Source organism: Tachyglossus aculeatus, chromosome 3, assembly GCF_015852505.1.
Source record: "Tachyglossus aculeatus isolate mTacAcu1 chromosome 3, mTacAcu1.pri, whole genome shotgun sequence".
Taxonomy (NCBI): Eukaryota; Metazoa; Chordata; class Mammalia; order Monotremata; family Tachyglossidae; genus Tachyglossus; species Tachyglossus aculeatus.
This window is the reverse complement of record NC_052068.1, coordinates 20,307,173-20,327,669: the sequence shown is the minus strand read 5'-3', so window position 1 is coordinate 20,327,669 and position 20,497 is coordinate 20,307,173. Positions and strand designations below refer to the sequence as shown.

At 44.2% G+C, this 20,497-nt stretch overlaps 1 protein-coding gene across 7 annotated transcripts in view; it reads right to left on the bottom strand.

Moving 5' to 3' along the window:
• Positions 1 to 20,497, bottom strand: part of LCOR (ligand dependent nuclear receptor corepressor) — a 223,237-nt gene that overhangs the window by 59,044 nt on the left and 143,696 nt on the right. For all 7 annotated transcript variants that reach the window (XM_038743485.1, XM_038743487.1, XM_038743486.1 and 4 more), the window contains 2 exons: positions 19,053 to 19,167; positions 1,485 to 1,772 (listed from right to left, as the gene is read on the bottom strand). In XM_038743485.1, coding sequence (XP_038599413.1) covers positions 1,485 to 1,722 — 238 coding nt within the window. In that variant the 5' untranslated portion in view covers positions 1,723 to 1,772; positions 19,053 to 19,167. The remainder of the gene's footprint in view (positions 1 to 1,484; positions 1,773 to 19,052; positions 19,168 to 20,497) is intronic.

Sequence of the window (20,497 nt, the reverse complement as noted above, 5' to 3'; positions counted from 1 at the left end):
ACAATGGTGTTTGGTAAGTGATTCATTTGTGGCATTATTCATGCTTTAAAGTCAACACCTATTTACTGATATATTATTACTCATAATTATTATGACTTTATGTTCAACCTGAGCCAAACCATGGACACTTTGTACTGAAAATGAGGTGTCTGTAACAAATATCTAAAGCAAGCTAATATTAATGGCCAGTCACAGCCACATGTATTGAAAGCAATATAATCCCCTTTGAGAAATGTTAAAGGGCACCCATTTTTTTCCAAATTTATTCTAAGCGTACAGTTATCAACGATGAAAACACGAGTACATTTTTCAATCTTTTAAAATTTCTCAGTTTCTCAATCCATCAGTGGTATTTATTGAGCACTTACTATGTGCAGAGCCTGGGAGAATACAACAGAATAGCAGACATGTTCCCTGCCCACAACGAGTTTACAGTCTACAGGGGGAGACGGACATGTGAATAAGTCACTTATGATGTATAATTTAAAGCTCTGTACTTAAGTGCTGTGGGACTGCGGGCGGGATGAATATCAAGTATTTAGAGGAAAACGGTCACAATATGTGAACAAGCGCGTGCTCTTTAAAACAACAGAAAACCTCAGTTTTACGCACAAGAATTGTATCATTTTAAAAACTGAATTTTTACTAGGAAAACCATTTCAAAAGTTCATTTTCTTCAAGTGAACCAGAGATTACTGCAAGTCCAGAACGTGAGGAAATAAAATCTTCCTGCCCAGATGATCTTGCCTTCTCGATGCTTATAAATGCTATCAAAAAACAACACCTCTTCCCCTTGCCCATATAAATTCTCACACATCTATCTGTAAATGATTCTAACCTTCCCACTCCTTCTTTCAATTATTCTAACCCCCAAAGAGAAGCAGAACCTCCGCTCCCTGGGGGTAGGCAACGCGTGCGTCTACCAACTCGGTGGTACTGTCCTCTTCCAAGCACTTAGTACGGTGCTCGGCACGCAGTGGGCGTTCAGGAACCTACTGCCGATTGATTGACCGATTTTTCCTTTTTAAAGTTCACTTAGCCTAGAGATATTAACCCCACAGAGTAGCCCGAGAATTGATTTCCTGGATCGACAGCCATTATTCCAGGGGATTCACGGTCTCGCTAGTACGGAGACAGATATGCTCTATTTCTCTCACGGAAACTCATTCCGACCTGTAGACGGATTAAAGAACCGTCATCTCCTGTCGACTCCACCTACTAGGGAGTTGACATTTTAAAGTGCCTTTCCTTCATGGATGTTCAAGGTAATCGCCCACCCGGCATTAGGATTTAGGAGGACCTGTCTCTCCGCGATCCTTCCCCACTACCACGGACTGGCTTTTAGGGGCTTGACCCCGGGAGTTCTTACCGAGACGCTCTTTGGTTTTCACTCTCCTGCTGGTCTTACGGTCTGCTTGCCAAAAGAACCATTTCCAATTGCCCTAGCTCGGGGGACGCAGACGGGGTAGACGATCAAACCATACCTTGTTCGCTAGCTTCTGACTGAGACTTTCTGACAGTAAGGTCCAGAGGCGAGTCTTGGTCAGCCATGAGAAGCTTGCTGAGCACGGGGTTCTGAGCGGTTGCAGCCGTGGGAGAGGTGGCGACGGGAGATGCTTTCGGCAGGCTTTGGTTCTTTGTGCTATTGGGCTGGCTGGGGTCCTGAGTTGAGCTATTTTTTGAGGTATATTCAGCAGCAAATTGTCGGATCATTCGCTGCATGATCTCACGGGCCACTAGGGGAATATTGGGGTCGAGGACCCGGGGACTGTCTGTAAACAAAGATTTATTCACTTTTAAAGAGGGAGCGTTAAAAAAAAAAAAAGTCATCTCATCAATCAAACACAATTGAATTCTCAGTGGCGCAAAAGTAGGCCCTTTCATCTCAGTCCTTGAAGTGGGAGAGATGTGGACCCTTCCAAAATATGGAAATTGGGCGTTACTTGAATCATATGAAATACGACACATCCCACAGAGCTAAGAGCGACTTACCTGGTGCAGCGGTCCCTCAGCGTTGGACAATAGAGGTCAAAGGCACAAGGCCTCGAAGTTATTTTATCAGACTCTCTTTCAACACCCCCAGGGTCTTTAGGTCCTGAAGCACTGAGTCACTGGTGAGTGGGCTTAAGTGGGCTTTTAAAAAATGCGTTGCTTTGTTCAGCCACGAGGATTTCCAGCAGTATTTTATGTGCTGACATCCCTTACCACATTTGAAAAATGCATTGCCTCGCTCAGTCACAAGGATTTGTGCGGTGACATATCCTACATCACATGGGGCAATTTAAAAATCAATCTAACGGTAGCACGTACTTTGGAAAAATCTGGAAGTTGTGCCTCTCATTAACGTGAAAAACGTGGAAACGTACTGGCTATACTCTGAAACAAAAACTTCGCTGCGGTACCTAAGGGTGACATTTTGAAATGAAGACCCTACGTCGTTTCAATCACTGGGAGGAAGAAATGCAAGATGGTGGTTTGAGTTTTACAGTAATCTAGAGCGAATATGAAATTGGAATCATCTGGCCGCTATACAACATTAATGATTTTTCCCATGCCACTATATTATCGCAACTGGACTCAAACAAAATTAGGGAGTAACAGCAGATGGAAAAAGGTAATAATCAGAAGCTTAGGAGCAATTTGCAAGCAGTTAGGATCTAGTTTTTCAAAGCTTCTTTTGGTGGACGTCTTGCTACTAAGTAAAGCGCTTTAAAAAGAGCTAATGGCAGGTAGAGTGGTGGTGGATTGATTTTTTAAAATGCAAATGGACAGAGTCCTATGAGACGATTTCCAAAGAACACTTTTTAATGGCAACTGAAGGGAGAATAAAAGGAATATATTTATGGTTTAATCATCTCCATCTTGGCCATCTGCTTATGCTGCTACCTTCTCTCTCATCACAGCCCGTCGTATCAGGTAGAGCTTGATTTAAGAAAAACCAAAAAAAACCCCCTATTATAGTATTCCTCTTCTGACACTATGACAAAGACCTTTAACCATTACATTGAATTAGGGGATAAGTAAAAGTAAACAGTACATTTTCACAGATGCAGCATGGCCTCTTGAATGAGCCTGGGAATCAGAGGACCTGGGTTCTAATTCCGGCTCTGTCAACTGCTTGCTGTGTGACCCTGGGTAAGTCACTTAACTTCTCTATGCCTCAGTTCTCCTCTTCTTCCTCTTACTTAGATTGTGAACCCCATTTGGGATGGGGACTGTGTTCAACCTAATTGACCTGTATCTACTTCAGCGCTTAGAATAGGGTTTGACACATAGTAAGTGCTTAATAGATAACATAAAACAAAAAACAGCAAAAACTACGTCACCAAGTTGAACCCCTTTCTCTAAAGTTCTCTATTTTTAATAATAATGATGATGGTATTTGTTAAGTGTTTACTATGTGCCAAGCACTGTTCTAAGCGCTGGGGTAATAATAATAATGGCTTTTATTAAGCGCTTACTATGTGCAAAGCACTGTTCTAAGCGCTGGGGAGGTTACAAAGTAATCAGGTTGCCCCACGGGGGGCTCACAGTGTTAATCCCTACTTCACAGATGAGGTAACTGAGGCACAGAGAAGTGACTTGCCCAAAGTCACACAGCTGACAATTGGTGGATCCGCAATTTGAACCCATGACCTCTGACTCCAAAGCCCGTGCTCTTTCCACTGAGCCACGCTGATACAGGGTGATCAGGTTGTCCCACCTGGGGCTCAGTCTTAATCCCCATTTTACAGATGAGGTAACCGAGGCACAGTGGCTTGCCCAAGGTCACACTGCAGACAAGTGGCGGAAGCGGGATTAGAACCCACGTCCTTTAACTCCCAAGCCCATGCTCAAAGGGATACGATGGTGGAGACATCACCAAAGGTGTCGGTGACACGTCAAACTTAAAATTTACAAAAACTTGAGGTCTCTACTGCAATTGCTGGAACGCCCCACTGGCCACCAACTCAGCTATGGCAGTGGCCAAAAGTAAGTAGTACCTCAAAAAGAAGTTTGTCTGTGGCTATTGAGGTAAGTTTAGCCATCCCTGCCCTGGGGCCAATAAAACTCGGGGTCAAAGATAGCACTCTATTCAAAACAAGCACAGGAATTTAATTTTCAACACCTTCCTCTGTTTGTTATTACTCTGTTTATTTACTATATTTATTTATTTATTTATTATTCTATTTATTTATTTATTTATTTTACTTATACATAGCTATTCTATTTATTTTATTTTGGTAGTACGTTTGGTTTTGTTCTCTGTCTCCCCCTTCTAGACTGTGAGCCCACTGTTGGGTAGGGACTGTCTCTATATGTTGCCAATTTGTACTTCCCAAGTGCTTAGTAGCATCATCATCATCAATCGTATTTATTGAGCGCTTACTGTGTGCAGAGCACTGTACTAAGCGCTCAGTAAGTACAAATTGGCAACATATAGAGACAGTCCCTACCCAACAGTGGGCTCACAGTCTAAAAGGGGGAGACAGAGAACAAAACCAAACATACTAACAAAATAAAAGAAATAGAAGCGCTCAATAAATACGACTGATGATGATGATGATGATCCCACCAAATAAAAAATGATACCCTTCACTTACCCATATATAGCCAAGCTACCTAGGTCACCAGCACCAACATTTGAAGACAAACTTCATTTTATAAGTTACTCCAGGAGAGTGCAGGTTAAGAGCTAGGAAACAGCCCCTGTCCACATTTTTAAAATGCCAACAAACCACCGTAATAATAACGTATTTCTTAAGCACTTGCTTTGTATCAAGCTCTGCCCTAAGCACTTGTGGAAAACTACTGCAATGCCTCTAAATCAGAGGCTAAGCAGTCTTCTAGAACTGACAAAATAAAAACTCTTTGAGGGCAGAGTGTTTTTTTTTTGTTTTTTACCTCTAGCATACTCTCCCAGGAACCTAGCATGGTGCTTTGGGCGTAATAGGCATCTAATTAGCGTCACTGGACTCTAGACTGTAATAATAATAATAACAATAATAATAATAATAATAATAATGATGGCATTTGTTAAGCGCTTACTATGTGCGAAGCACCTGTTTACCGACTCTGTCCCAATCTCTTTAGTCCCGTGGGCTGCACCCAGAAGGTGCTCGATAAATACCACCGGTTGACTGATTGATTACCGACTGAAAGCTGAACGGAAGAAAATGGCACTTTTCTTAGGTGGTTCACATTTTCAAATCGGAAGACACACACAGCTATATTTCTTATTTAACCCTATTAGTGAAATGACATGTAACCATCTGGCGGGCAAGTGCCGTCACTTGAATGCAGCTGCACTGCTTTCGTAGCGCTTCGGTTTCCATTTTTATTCTGCGAAAAGCTGAATTTTGGAAAAACTGTGTGTGTTACAAGGCAATCTAAAGTTTGAGCAAGTGACTTAACGTCTCTGTGCCTCAGTTACCTCATCCGTAAAATAGGGATTAAGACTGGGAGCCCCATGTGGGACATGGACGGTGTCCAACTTGATTCGCTTGTATCTACCCCAGTGTTTAGTACAGTGCCCGGCACATAGTAAGTGCTTAGAAGCAGCATGGCTTAGTGCAGTTGCACTGCTTTAGTAGAGCTTCGGTTTCCATTTTTATTCTGCGAAAAGTTGAATTTTGGAAAAACTGTGTGTGTTCCGGGGCAATCTAAAGTTTGAGCAAGTGACTTAACTTCTCTGTGCCTCAGTTACCTCATCTGTAAAATGGGGATTAAGACTGGGAGCCCCATGTGGGACATGGACGGTGTCCAACTTGATTCGCTTGTATCTACCCCAGTGCTTAGTACAGTGCCTGGCACATAGTAAGTGCTTAGAAGCAGCATGGCTTAGTGGAAAGAGGCCGGGCTTGGGAGTCAGAGGATGTAATAATAATAATAATGGTAATAATGGCATTTGTTAAGCGCTTACTATGTGCAGAGCACTGTTCTAAGCGCTGGAGGGGATACAAGGTGATCAACAACTTAATCACCTTATATTCCCCCCAGCGCATAGAACAGTGCTTTGCACATAGTAAGCGCTTAACAAATGCCATCATCATCATCAAGTTGTTCCACGTGGGGCTCACAGTCTTAATCCCCATTTTACAGATGAGGCAACTGAGGCTCAGAGAAGTTAAGTGACTTGCCCAAGGTCACACAGCAGACACGTGGTGGAGTCGGGATTCGAACCCATGACCACTGACTCCAAAGCCCGTGATCTTTCCACTGAGCCACGCCCGGCTCTGCCACTTGTTTGCTGTGCGACCTTGGGCAAGTCACTTTACTTCTCTGTGCCTCAGGTACCTCATCTATAAAATGGGGACCAAAAGTGTGAGCCCCACGTGGGACAACCTGATTACCCTGCAACTACCCCAGCGCTTAGAACAAATACCATAATAATAATAATACATTTCACTTTTAAAAAGCATGAAAAAGTAAGCTCCCAAATACCTGATTTATACCTTAAAAACGAACTGCTTAATATTAACTCAAAAATCCTCTGACTTGCACCCTAGGACACTCCTAAATCTCGTGATCCCAAAACTAGTTTTAGGAAAAATAAGTTGACTCCAAATTAAATGTAAGCTAAACTTCTAGAGCTAAAAAAAGGAATTATGTTGCAGCAAAGAATTTGACAGCCCTCTGGAAGAGAACAGTGAATAAATGCCATAATTATTATTATTATTATTAACCAATATAGCTGCATAAACAAGTACTGTTCTTCTGACTGAAACTATGACAGTAACAAGAATGATGAAGGTATAACAGGATGCAAGATCCTGATTTTAATGATGAAGCTTCTGATTCTGTGTGAATATCCTGGAAGGCTCTAAGCCACTTGAGGCCGGGAATCCCATGAAGCAGTGTGGCTTAGTGGAAAAAGCCCGGGCTTGGGAGTCAGAGGTCGTGGGTTCTAATCCTGCCTTCAACACTTGGCAGCTGTGTGACTTTGGGCAAGTCACTTCACTTCTCTAGGCTTCAGTTACCCCATCTGTAAAATGGGGATTAAGTCTGTGAGCCCCGTGTGGGACAACCTGATTACCTTGTATCTACCCCAGTGCTTAGAACAGTGCTTGGTTCATAGTAAGCACTTAACAAATACCACTGTTATTATTATTATCATCAGTCGTATTTATTGAGCGCTTACTATGTGCAGAGCACTGTACTAAGCGCTTGGGAAGTACAAATTGGCAACATATAGAGACAGTCCCTACCCAACAGTGGGCTCACAGTCTAAAAGGGGGAGACAGCGAACAAAACCAAACATACTAACAAAATAAAATAAATAGAATAGATATGTACAAGTAAAATAAATAAATAAATAAATAGAGTAATAAATATGTAGAAACATATGTACATATACACAGGTGCTGTGGGGAAGGGAAGGAGGTAAGATGGGGGGGATGGAGAGGGGGACGAGGGGGAGAGGAAGGAAGGGGCTCAGTCTTATTATCACATCTTTAGCCTCTACTATACATTTCTGAGTATTTTGCAGCATACGCTCAACCAACAGGACTGACTGACAAGCAGCGTGGCCGGGTGGAAGGAGCCCAAGGAGTCAGGGGACTCAGTCTGACTCTGGGAGTCAGAGGACCTGATTTTAATCCCGACTCTCTGCTGTGCGACCTGGGACAAGTCACTTCACTTCTCTGTGCCTCAGCTTCCCTCGCCTGTAAAATGGGGTTTATGACTGTGAGCCCCATGTGGGACAGGGACTATTGTTCAGCCTGATCATCCTGTATCTACTCTGGTGCTTAGTACAGTGCTTGGTAATAATAATAATAATAATAATAATAATGATGGCATTTGTTAAGCGCTTACTATGTGCAAAGCACTGTTGAAGTGCTTAACAAATACCACATAAAAAACCAAACAACAACAACAAAAAAACCCCAGAGCAGCCTACCCAACCTGAAGTAGGGTGAGGGACTTTCCCTTTTCTCTCTCATTCAGGAGGGGAGGTACCCCATCCTTTTCATCACCAGGGGCCTTTATTGAGCATTTACTGTGCTCAGAGCACTGTGTAACTGGTTGGAAAGGTACACCAGAAGACAATACATGGCCCCTGCCTTCGAGGGACTTATAATCTAATGAAAGAGACAGGCAGGCTTTTATTTACAAATAGTGGGAATAGGAGGAAGAATAAGGATACAGATTGTGTAGCACAAAATACTTGATGAAAATGCAGAAACAAATCAATGAATAAACAAATCTACAAGGGCCGAAAAAAGGTACCTCTTAGAGCCGGCTGCTAAAAATGAACTGGAGATGGGTGTCTTGGAAAAGATGGGATTTTTAGAGAAGCGGCCTGGTTTCTTGGAAAGAGCCCAAGATGGTGAGTCAATAGACCTGGGTGTAATTTCTAGACTGTAAGCTCGCTGCGGGCACACAGTAAGCGCTCCGTAAATACAGCTGAATTGAATGAATAATTCCAGTTGCAATGCTTGTGCCTGCTTTGGGATTTGGGGCAAGTCGCTTCCCTTCTCTGTGTCTCACCCCCCTCATCCGGGAAACGGAGCTTAAATATTTGCTCTTCCTATCATTCGATGAATGGAATTTATTTAGCCCTTATTGTGTACGGAGCACTGTACTGAGCACTCCCCACCCCCAACTGATTGGGACAGGGGCTGTGTCCGATCTGACTGTAGTGTACCCATCTCCAGCACTTAGCATGATATGCGGGATGAAGCAATGGCCTACTCAATATTGTAATTACTATTACTATAATAAGATGGATTTGGAAAATAAGAGAGCTGGAGGATTAGAAGTGGAGAGAAACTTCAGGCAGGGGGAATGACCCGATCACGGGGTTGGCAAGTAGCTGATAAAGACGGCTGCTCGGTAAGATGGAGCAGCCCCCTCTCCATCCCCCCATCTTACCTCCTTCCCTTCCCCACAGCACCTGTATATGTGTATATATGGTTGTACATATTTATTACTCTATTTATTTATTTATTTATTTATTATACTTGTACATTTCTATCCTATTTATTTAATTTTGTTGGTATGTTTGGTTCTGTTCTCTGTCTCCCCCTTTTAGACTGTGAGCCCACTGTTGGGTAGGGACTGTCTCTATGTGTTGCCAATTTGTACTTCCCAAGCGCTTAGGACAGTGCTCTGCACGTAGTAAGCGCTCAATAAATACGATTGATTGATTGATTGATTGATTGATGGAGAAAGCCAGTGGAAAGCCTGGAAGCCAGGGGTAAGGAATTGTTGCGGGCTGCCGAGGGGGAATCCAGTAGCCACTGGAGGCTGTTGGAGAATGGAGATGTGTGTCAAATGACTTTTTAAGAAAAATAATCCGGGCAGCACCCTGCAGCATCAACTGGAGATTGGGAGACTAGAGAGATGCTGTGAGGAGAACTTGACCTTGGGGGTTGGGGTGGAGGTCTTACTGGGTGGAGCAGGAGCAGATTTGGAAATAATAATAATAATAATAATGATTATTTGCACTTAATAAATGTCATTATTATTATTATTATTATTACTATTAATGATGGCATTTATTAAGTACATACTACGTGCAAAGCACTGCTCTAAGTGCTGGGGAGGCTACAAGGTGATCAGGTTGTCCCACGGGGGGCTCACAGTCAATCCCCATTTTCCAGATGAGGGAACAGGCACAGAGAATCAATCAATCGTATTTATTGGGCGCTTACTGTATGCAGAGCACACAGAGAAGTTAAGTGACTTGCCCGAAGTCACGCAGCTGACAAGCGGCGGAGCCGCATTTGAACCCACGACCGCCGACGCCAAGGCCCGCGCTCTGTCCACTGAGCCATGCTGCTTCTCCAATTTCTCCATGGAAATGCCATGGAGCAAGAATCTGCAGGGTTTGTCAGTTATCAATCAATCATCATCATCATCATCAATCGTATTTATTGAGCGCTTACTATGTGCAGAGCACTGTACTAAGCGCTTGGGAAGTACAAATTGGCAACATATAGAGACAGTCCCTACCCAACAGTGGGCTCACAATCTAAAAGGGGGAGACAGAGAACAAAACCAAACATACTAACAAAATAAAATAAATAGAATAGATATGCACAAATAAATTAAATAAATAAATAGAGTAAAAAAATATGTACAAACATATATACATATATACAATCAATCGTATTTATTGAGCGCTTACTGTGTGCAAAGCCCTGTACTAGGTGCTTGGGAAAGTACAGTAAAACAACATAACGGACAAATTCCCTGCCCACAACGAGCTTACAGTGTAGAGGGGAATTTATTGGGTGCTTACTGTGTGCAGAGCACTGTACACAGTGCGCTTGGGAGACTACACTATAACAGAGTTGGTAGACACCTTCCTTGCCCAGTGAAGAGTCATGGGTGACACGGGTTGCAGGCTTCTGGTGCAGGAATGGTATTCATTCATTCATTCAATCGTATTTATTGAGCGCTTACGGTGTGCAGAGCACTGTACTAAGCGCTTGGGAAGTACAAGTTGGCAACATATAGAGAAGCACTGTTCTAAGCGCTGGGGAGGTTACAAGGTGATCAGATTGTCCCACGAGGGGCTCACAGTCAATCCCCATTTTACAGGTGAGGTAACTGCGGCCCACAGAAGTGAAGTGATTTGTAAAGCGCTCACTCTGTGCCGAGCACTGTTCTAAGCGCTAGGGTAGATACAAGGTGATCAGGTTGTCCCACGTGGGGCTCACAGTCTTAATCCCCATTTTACAGATCAGGTCGCTGAAGCACAGAGAAGTTAACTGACTTGCCCAAAGTCACACAGCTGACAAGTGGCGGAGGGTGACAAGCAGCGAGGGGGAGGAAGGGAGAGAAAGCTCGACAGTAGATAATCAAGAAGCAGCGTGGCTCAGTGGAAAGAGCCCGGGCTTTGGAGTCAGAGGTCACAGGTTCAAGTCCCGGCTCCGCCAATTGCCAGCTGTGTGACTCTGGGCAAGTCACTTCACTTCTCTGTGCCTCCGTGACCTCATCTGGAAAATGGGGGTGAAGACTGTGAGCCCACCGTGGGACAACTCCATCACCTTGTAACCTCCCCAGCGCTTAGAACAGTGCTTGGCACATAGTAAGCGCTTAACAAATACCATCAATAGAGAGACGGGCCCTACCCAACAACGGGCTCACAGGCTAGAAGGGGGAGAAAGAGGGAAGATCCACTGAGGGGGCCAAGTTTAGGACAGAAGGATGACTTTTGCGGTGTCCTGGAGGCCGGAAGAAATGCAGGACTTTAGAGCCGGGGAGAGGTCGGGGCTACAGAGGAAGACCTGGAAGTTGCCCGCAGAGAGCGGCTAGTTGAAACCACACCAGCTGATGGGCTCCCAGAGAGACTGAGGGTAGAGGGAGACGAGCGGGAGGCCATGACTGAACCCGGGGGACACCGGGAGACGAGCGGTGGATGAGAAGCCGGTCACTGAAACCGAAGAGCCACCAGAGCGGTACGGCGGAACTAGGTTCAGTGCCGTCTAAGCAACACCACCGGCCTGCTAGCGCTTCACGCTGGAGGAGGCCGCGGTCAACGGTGCTGAAGGCGGGCAAGTGGTTGAGGAGGACTAGGAGAGAGGTCGGTCACTGGTGGCTGTGGAGAGCTCATTTGCTGTTACTCTATTTATTTTACTTGTACATATCATCATCAATCGTATTTATTGAGCGCTTACTGTGTGCAGAGCACTGTACTAAGCGCTTGGGAAGTCCAAGTTGGCAACATATAGAGACAGTCCCTACCCAACAGCGGGCTCACAGTCTAGAAGGGGGAGACAGAGAACAAAACCAAACATGCTAACAAAATAAAATAAATAGAATAGATAGGTACAAGTAAAATAAATAAAGTGATAAATATGTTCATACATATATACATATATACAGGTGCTGTGGGGAAGGAAAGGAGGTAAGATGCGGGGGATGGAGAGGGGGACGAGGGGGAGAGGAAGGAAGGGGCTCAGTCTGGGAAGGCCTCCTGGAGGAGGTGAGCTCTCAGTAGGGCCTTGAAGGGAGGAAGAGAGCTAGCTTGGCGGATGGGCAGAGGGAGGGCATTCTATTCTATCTATCTATATCTATTCTATTTATTTTATTTTGTGAGTATGTTTGGTTTTGTTCTCTGTCTCCCCCTTTTAGACTGTGAGCCCACTGTTGGGTAGGGACCGTCTCTATATGTTGCCAACTTGTACTTCCCAAGCGCTTAGTACAGTGCTCTGCACACAGTAAGCGCTCGATAAATACGATTGATGATGATGAAGGGATAGGGAAGAGAACTGGGGTGGATCAAGATGACAATGGGCTTTCCCAGGCTTCTATACCCAGGTGTAGACTTTGCAGCTTAAAAGGAACAGGGAGAATTCGGGGGAGATTACCGGGGGAGTCAAAGAGGGATGACTGAAAGGCTGGACAAGAACCGGGAAGAAAAATGGCAAGTGCGTCGGGATAATTGAACCTGGGGAGGAAAAATTGAGGGGCAGTTAAATAATAGCTTTCCAGCACAGAAAGGATCATTCTATCGAGAATTTTTCTGTTAATTTACAATTCTACTAAAGATGGAATAAGGGGCGGTACGGACAGCATGGCCTAGTGGACAGAGCACAAGCCTGGAGTCAGAAGGGCCTGGGTTCTAATCCCGGTTCCGGCACTTGTCTGCTGTGGACTTCACTTCTCTGGGCCTCAGTTACCCCACTTGTCAAATGGGAATTAAGACTCTGAGCCCCGTGTGGGCCACGACTGAGTCCAACCTGATTAGCATCATCATCAATCGTATTTATTGAACGCTTACTGTGTGCAGAGCACTGTACTAAGCGCTTGGTAAGTACAAGTTGGCAACATATAGAGACAGTCCCTACCCAGTAGTGGGCTCACGGTCTAAAAGGGGGCTCACAGTCTAAAAGGGCTTAGTACAGTGCCTGGCATAGAGTAAGCGCTTACAAGAGCAGGGTGACAGGGAATTAAACCTGGGCTTTAAGTCCAGCTCTACCACCAACTGATTCCATGATATTTTTCCATGTTGCTGGCTTGGGGAGCAGCTGGGGATTTCCTCTTCTTTCTCCTTTCCGTCCCCGGTCATGTTGTTAACTCAGCTTCTTCACCCCGGCACCCTGGTTTGTTGGCATGTCTGTTGGGGCTATTTTCCCTGTACTCATTCTTAATAATAATAATAATGATGATGGCATTTATTAAGCCCTTACTATGTGCAGAGCACTGTTCTAAGCGCTGGGGAGGTTACAAGGTGATGGAGTTGTCCCACGGTGGGCTCACGGTCTTCACCCCCATTTTACAGATGAGGCCACTGAGGCACAGAGAAGGGAAGTGACTTGCCCAGAGTCACACAGCTGGCAATTGGCGGAGCCGGGATTTGAACCTGCGACCTCTGACTCCAAAGCCCGGGCTCTTTCCACTGAGCCACGCTGCTTTTTGATTATCTACTGTCGAGCTTTCTCTCCCCTCCTCCTCCCTGCTCCCTCTTCTCCCCCTCGCTGCTTGTCACCCTCTGCCACTTGTCAGCTGTGTGACTTTGGGCAAGTCAGTTAACTTCCCTGTGCTTCAGCGACCTCATCTGTAAAATGGGGATTAAGGCTGTGAGCCCCACGTGGGACAACCTGATCACCTTGTTATCTACCCTAGCGCTTAGAACAGTGCTCGGCACAGAGTAAGCGCTTTACAAATACCACCATTATTATTATTCCCTTCCACAGTCATGAGATCCTCATTTTCAAAAGAAAAATCCAAAGCCCTCTCAGACCGAGTAATTTATTTCAATGTCCGTCTTCCCTGTAGACTGTAAGCTCCTTGTGGGGAGGGACTACAGCTACAAAGTCTATTTTATTGTACCCTCCCTTCAAGGCCCTACTGAGAGCTCACCTCCTCCAGGAGGCCTTCCCAGACTGAACCCCTTCCTTCCTCTCCCCCTCATCCCCCTCTCCATCCCCCCATCCTACCTCCTTCCCTTCCCCATAGCACCTGTATATATGTTTGTACATATTTATTACTCTATTTATTTATTTATTTTACCTGTACATATCTATTCTATTTATTTTATTTTGTTAGTATGTTTGGTTTTGTTCTCTGTCTCCCCCTTTTAGGCTGTGAGCCCGCTGTTGGGTAGGGACTGTCTCTATACGTTGCCAACTTGTACTTCCCAAGCGCTTAGTACAGTGCTCTGCACACAGTAAGCAATCAATAAACACAACTGATTGATTGATTGAGTGCTTAGTACACTGCTCTGAACGCAGTAAGCGCTCAATACGATTGACTGATTCAATCAATCAGGGCTTACTTGATTGACTGACTTGCTGTCTGGCCTTGGGCAGAGCACTTAACCTCTCTGAACTTCAGTTTCCTCATCTGTAAAATGGACATAGGGCTATCCACTCTTCATCATCATCATCAGTCGTATTTATTGAGCGCTTACTATGTGCAGAGCACTGTACTAAACGCTTGGGAAGTACAAATTGGCAACATATAGAGACAGTCCCTACCCAACAGTGGGCTCACAGTCTAAAAGGGGGAGACAGAGAACAAAACCAAACATACTAACAAAATAAAATAAATAGAATAGATATGTACAAGATAAATAAATAGAGTAATAAATATGTACAAACATATATACATATATACAGGTGCTGTGGGGAAGGGAAGGAGGTAAGATGGGGGGGATGGAGAGGGGGACGAGGGGGAGAGGAAGGATCTTGATCCTGTGAGCCCGAGTGGGACCTTAGACTCTGTCTCAGTTGATCATCCCATATCTATCCCAGTACCTAACCTACTGCTGAGGAGACTGCGCGCTTGATAAATATTATCAATATATTAGTTCCTTAAACAGCCTCCAGAATCTCCTTCTCTGGAGCCCCTTAACAGAAGGATCAATATATGGAAATTCTCCCGAGGGCAAAGGAGTGGATAAAATGTTCTCCGAGTCCCTCTTCAGCCAATTATGCGATTGGTACGTTTGCACGAGGCTTTCAAAACCCTTAACCTTTTTAGAGAACCGAATGTTTTTCAAGCCTGAAGGCCAACATCTATTTAAGACATTATTGAGAAATCACAGCACGACAAAAAGCGGCGAAAAGCGGGATCGCTGTTCTGTGGGGAACTGCAGCAAAGCTGTGGATCGGGATGGGTAGTTAACGTTTCTATCTTGGGTGGGGGTCAGATGCGATGTAAGATAATAATAATAATTACGGTATTCGTTAAGCACTTACGATGTGCCAGGCACTGTTCTAAACGCTGGGGTGGATACGAGCAAATTGGGTTGGACACAGACCTTGTCCCACGTGGGGCTCACAGTCTCAATCCCCATTTACAGATGCGGGAACCGAGGTCCAGAGAAGTAAAGTGACTTGCCCAAGGTCACACGGCAGACAAGTGGAGGAGCTGGGATAGCCAGCAACGATTATGTGCTAAACTGCAGACAGGACCAAAGCAAACCTCCACCTTCTTATCGAAAACCAAAATACACAATGTGGGGTCATCATCATCATCATCATCATCATCATCATCATCATCATCAATCGTATTTATTGAGCGCTTACTGTGTGCTGATTTATATGTCCCAGATGGAAACTTTAAATATTGGGAAACTCAAGTTAGGACTTACTAAGCATCGGAGTACGGGACTTTTAATTGCCATTAGAAATGCTGGTTGGATGAAATGTTCATAATAATAATGGTATTTCTTAAGCACTTATTATGTGCCGAGCACTGGTCTAAGCACTGGGGTAGAGGCAAGACAAATCAGGTTGGACTCAGTCCCACATGGGGCTCACAGTCTCAATCCCCATTTTAATAATAGTAATAATAATAATAATTATGGCATTTGTTAAATGCTTACTGTGTGCCAAGCACTGTTCCGAGTGCTGGGGTAGACACAAGATAATCAGGTTGTCCCACTTGGGGCTCATAGTCTCAATCCCCATTTTACGGAAGAGATAACTGAGGCACAGAGAAGTTAAGTGACTTGCCCAAGGTCACACAGCAGGCAAGTGGGGCAGCTGGGATTAGAACCCACAACCTCCGACTCCCAAGGCCGTGCTCTTGCCACTAGGCTGAGCTGCTTCTCTAAATGTTCTCTAAATGTTCATTCAATTCATTCACTCAATCATTGAGGGCTGTGTGCAGAGCACTGTACTAAGCGCTTCAAGAGTATGGGTCGGCTATGTACGGGTAATTTGCACGTCAGGAATGAGGACAAAATACGACACCACTCCAAGGCTTTGTATTTTGCTTACTTTGATCATGAGAGTAATGAAATAGTTAAATACTTCAACCTACTGAGTCTAAATTACTCTCCCGATGTTTGTAGGAAAAAAAATTAAAAACAAAAACACCTCGGGCCAAAAAGTCACGGGTTAATTCACCATATTGCCGAGTGACGGTTTCTGCCTGCTGCAAAGTATTAAAGGGCTACAGCAGTTCCCCAGGTATCTTCCACTACTACAGGAGGGAGGAATAATCGGCTCATTTGGACTTTCCGATTGATTTTATCTACAATACGCGTTTTTTCCTCCGCATTTTGGATATTCATTCATTCAATCGGATTTACTGAGCGCTCACTGTGTGCCGAGCACTGTACCAAGCGCTTGGGAAGTACAAGTTGGATAGAAAGCCGTTGGGAGAATGGAGAAACGCTCCTCCAAGAACGGGCGTCTGCCTGAATAGAATCATCAATCGTATTTCATCAATCGTATTTATTGAGTGCTTACTATGTGCAGAGCACTGTACTAAGCGCTTGGGAAGTACAAATTGGCAACATATAGAGACAGTCCCTACCCAACAGTGGGCTCACAGTCTAAAAGAATGCAACGAAGTGCCGGAAAAAAAGAGTTGGGTGGCCACAGTCAACGCAACTGCGGCATTAAAGCACGACTCAATGTTTTTAGATTTGGGGGATGATCGATCTCAAATTAAAAGAGAAGCAGCGTGGCTCAGTGGAAAGAGCCTGGGCTTGGGAGTCAGAGGTCATGGGTTCGAATCCCAGCTCTGCCAATTGTCAGCTGTGTGACTTTGTGCAAGTCACGTTACTTCTCTGGGCCTCAGTTACCTCATCTGCAAAATGGGGATTAAGACCGTGAGCCCCCTGTGGGACAACCTGATCACCCTCCTTCCCCTCCCCACAGCGCCTGTACATATGTCTATATGTTTGTACAGGTTTAGAAGCAGCGTGGCTCAGTGGAAAGAGCCCAGGCTTTGGAGTCAGAGGTCATGGGTTCAAATCCCGGTTCCGCCACTTGTCAGCTGTGTGACTTTGGGCAAGTCACTTCACTTCTCTGGGCCTCAGTTCCCTCATCTGGAAAATGGGGATTAAGACTGTGAGCCCCGCCGTGGGACAACCTGACAACCCCGGGCCTGGAATGCCCTCCCTCTGCCCATCCGCCAAGCTAGCTCTCTTCCTCCCTTCAAGGCCCTACTGAGAGCTCACCTCCTCCAGGAGGCCTTCCCAGACTCAGCCCCTTCCTTCCTCTCCCCCTCGTCCCCCTCTCCATCCCCCCATCTTACCTCCTTCCCTTCCCCACAGCACCTGTATATATGGATATATGTTTGTACATATTTATTACTCTATTTATTTATTTTACTTGTACATATCTATTCGATTTATTTTATTTTGTTACTATGCTTGGTTTTGTTCTCTGTCTCCCCCTTCTAGACTGTGAGCCCACTGTTGGGTAGGGACTGTCTCTATATGTTGCCAATTTGTACTTCCCAAGCGCTTAGTACAGTGCTCTGCACACAGTAAGCGCTCAATAAATATGATTGATGATGATGATAGTAAGTGCTTAATAAATGCCATTAAAAAAAAAAAGCTCACCGCCTTGTTCTACATTCTAATTCCATTTTGAAATGTTCTTCATTCTGCCAGGTAACAACAATGAATCTGTACTGAAGAAAATTGGGTTTAGGGTGGGGCCGGGATTTCTTGCTACTTCTCAGACCTCGGATACCGGGATGGCGGGTCATTCTGCAACAGTCAGAAAGCCCCTCGGCAACTCTAACTGTCCTATTTACTAAAGAGTTAAAGGCAAAAAGAGTTATTTCATTGAAGCAGAGATCAGGGGCCAAAAGAACCTGATTTTAGACTGTCTTAGACCGAGATGGCGGGTCATTCTGCAACAGTCAGAAAGCCCCTCTGCAACTCTAACTGTCCTATTTACTAAAGAGTTAAAGGCAAAAAGAGGTATTTCATTGAAGCAGAGATCAGGGGCCAAAAGAACCTGATTTTAGACTGTGAGCCCACTGTTGGGTAGGGACTGTCTCTACATGTTGCCAACTTGTACTTCCCAAGCGCTTAGTACAGTGCTCTGCACACAGTAAGCGCTCAATAAACACGATTGATTGATTGATTTTAAATGGGACCAGATACGAGTGAAAATGCCAACCGCCACATAATAACAACTGTGGTATTCGTTAAGCGACTACAAGCGTGGCTCAGGGGAAGGAGCACGGGCTTTGGAGTCGGAGGTCAGGGGTTCAAATTCCGGCTCCGCCACTTCATCATCAATCGTATTTATTGAGCGCTTACTGTGTGCAGAGCACTTGTCAGCTGTGTGACTTTGGGCAAGTCACTTCACTTCTCTGTGCCTCAGTTCCCTCATCTGTAAAAATGGGGATTAAGACTGTGAGCCCCACGTGGGACAACCTGTTCGCCTTGCAACCTCCCCGGTGCTTAGAACAGTGCTTTGCACATAGTAATGTTATGATTATTATTATTATTACTAGGTTCCAGGCACTGTACTAAGTGTTGGGGAAGAGACGAGGTAAGTGGGTTGGACACAGTCCCTGTCATACGTGGGGCAACAACTTACTGTATTTAGAGCTTGGAAATATATATGTTTGTATATATTTATTACTCTATTTATTTTACTTGTACATATCTATTCTATTTATTTTATTTTGTTAGTATGTTTGGTTTTGTTCTCTGTCTCCCCCTTTTAGACTGTGAGCCCACTGTTGGGTAGGGACTGTCTCTATATGTTGCCAACTTGGACTTCCCAAGAGCTTAGTACAGTGCCCTGCACACAGTAAGCGCTCAATAAATACGATTGATGATGATGATATTTGAAGAAAACAGACTTCTCCGCCCCCTCCGTCCCAGAAAGAGAGGTTAGGCTTTCACAGAAACCAACCTTTTCGGTAAAAGACTGCATTGAGGAACTCTTCGGCTTGCCTTTCGAACCGAATGATCTTCGCTTGCTCTTGCCCAGCTCCTGAGGCTGGTTCATCCAGACCGACTATATGTTCCTGAAAAAAATAATGAAACATTTGCAAAGAAGAACGCCAACCGATCACAAAGAAACATTTACGACTGAGAGGAACACAAAATGTCATTAATGGAAATGGAAAGTATTTTTGTTGTGGTGATCACTTCAGAGTTCATGCTAATTAGTCCCTTAGTAATACTTTATATCTAAATACTTAACGCTTAAAGTTATTACTTTAAAGTAGCTGTGCATACAACGAGCACACAGAGAGAACAAACACCACAAGCAAATTTTTTCTCATCCAAAACAGCTCGAGGTTCTGGGTGAATTGCTGAATTGGGGCATGTGGAATCATTTATTTGACGATTACAAAGTTCACAGTGAAGAATTCTATTCCCCTCTTCAAAAACATCCAGATAAACTGAACATAATGTCAGTAACTAAAATGCATTAGCAAAAAAAAACAAACAGGTGTCTCCTGAAAAGCTCGTGACAGCTACTTTTAAATGGATTTTAATTGTATAGGATCACAGTAGCTTGCAAAGGAAAGAAGCTCTTTAAAATACTTTAAGAGTGGTGGTTCACACAATTAGCTTCAAGTCAAGGACACGCAGTGGTTTCCACAAGCCTCTGAAAGATTCAAACGCTTTGCAAAAGGAAATGCAAAGAGATGCACTGGACCAAGGAACTGAAAAACTATCATTTTGGTGAAATTATTTTTGATACAAGATCTCCTCAGATTTAAATCAATTAAAAAAAACCAAACAACTCACACCAGAATGTAGTTGTTCTGTTTGGAAACTTTTGATCACATTCAAATGATCTTAGTTCCTTCCTCTTTCCCCCTATCAAGCCCATAATAAAAATAACGTACTCTGGAAGCACTTAGCTCACATCTGGTATCAATTATACTGGTTAATTGTGACCAATTGCAAAATATCCAGAGCATGAAGTGGAACTATTTTACTATCCATTAAAAAGGAAATAATTTTATTCCAAGAGACAAAAATGCATATAAAGCAATTTTAGTGTTTTGTATTTGTTCAAAATCTTACTGAAACTATTCATTATGCTAAGGAACTTTATCTCCCACTTGCAAAAATTCCCTAGGTTTGGATCCAAATTGGCATCATTTAAAGGATATGGGGAGGGGAGAGGAGGGAGGAGAAGGAAAAAGGCGTTCGACAGAAGAAAACAGATTCTACTAAACAAAGGAAGATTAGACATCTTAGCACTCCCCTGAATCAAAGGCTGGTAACCCTACCCTAAAAAACACAGGCACAAAACCAAATGTGTATTTTTTTTAAGAGGTCAGTGTGATAAGCACAAACAGAAGTATATTATGCAAGAGTTGGGAAGTGATGTTGGGG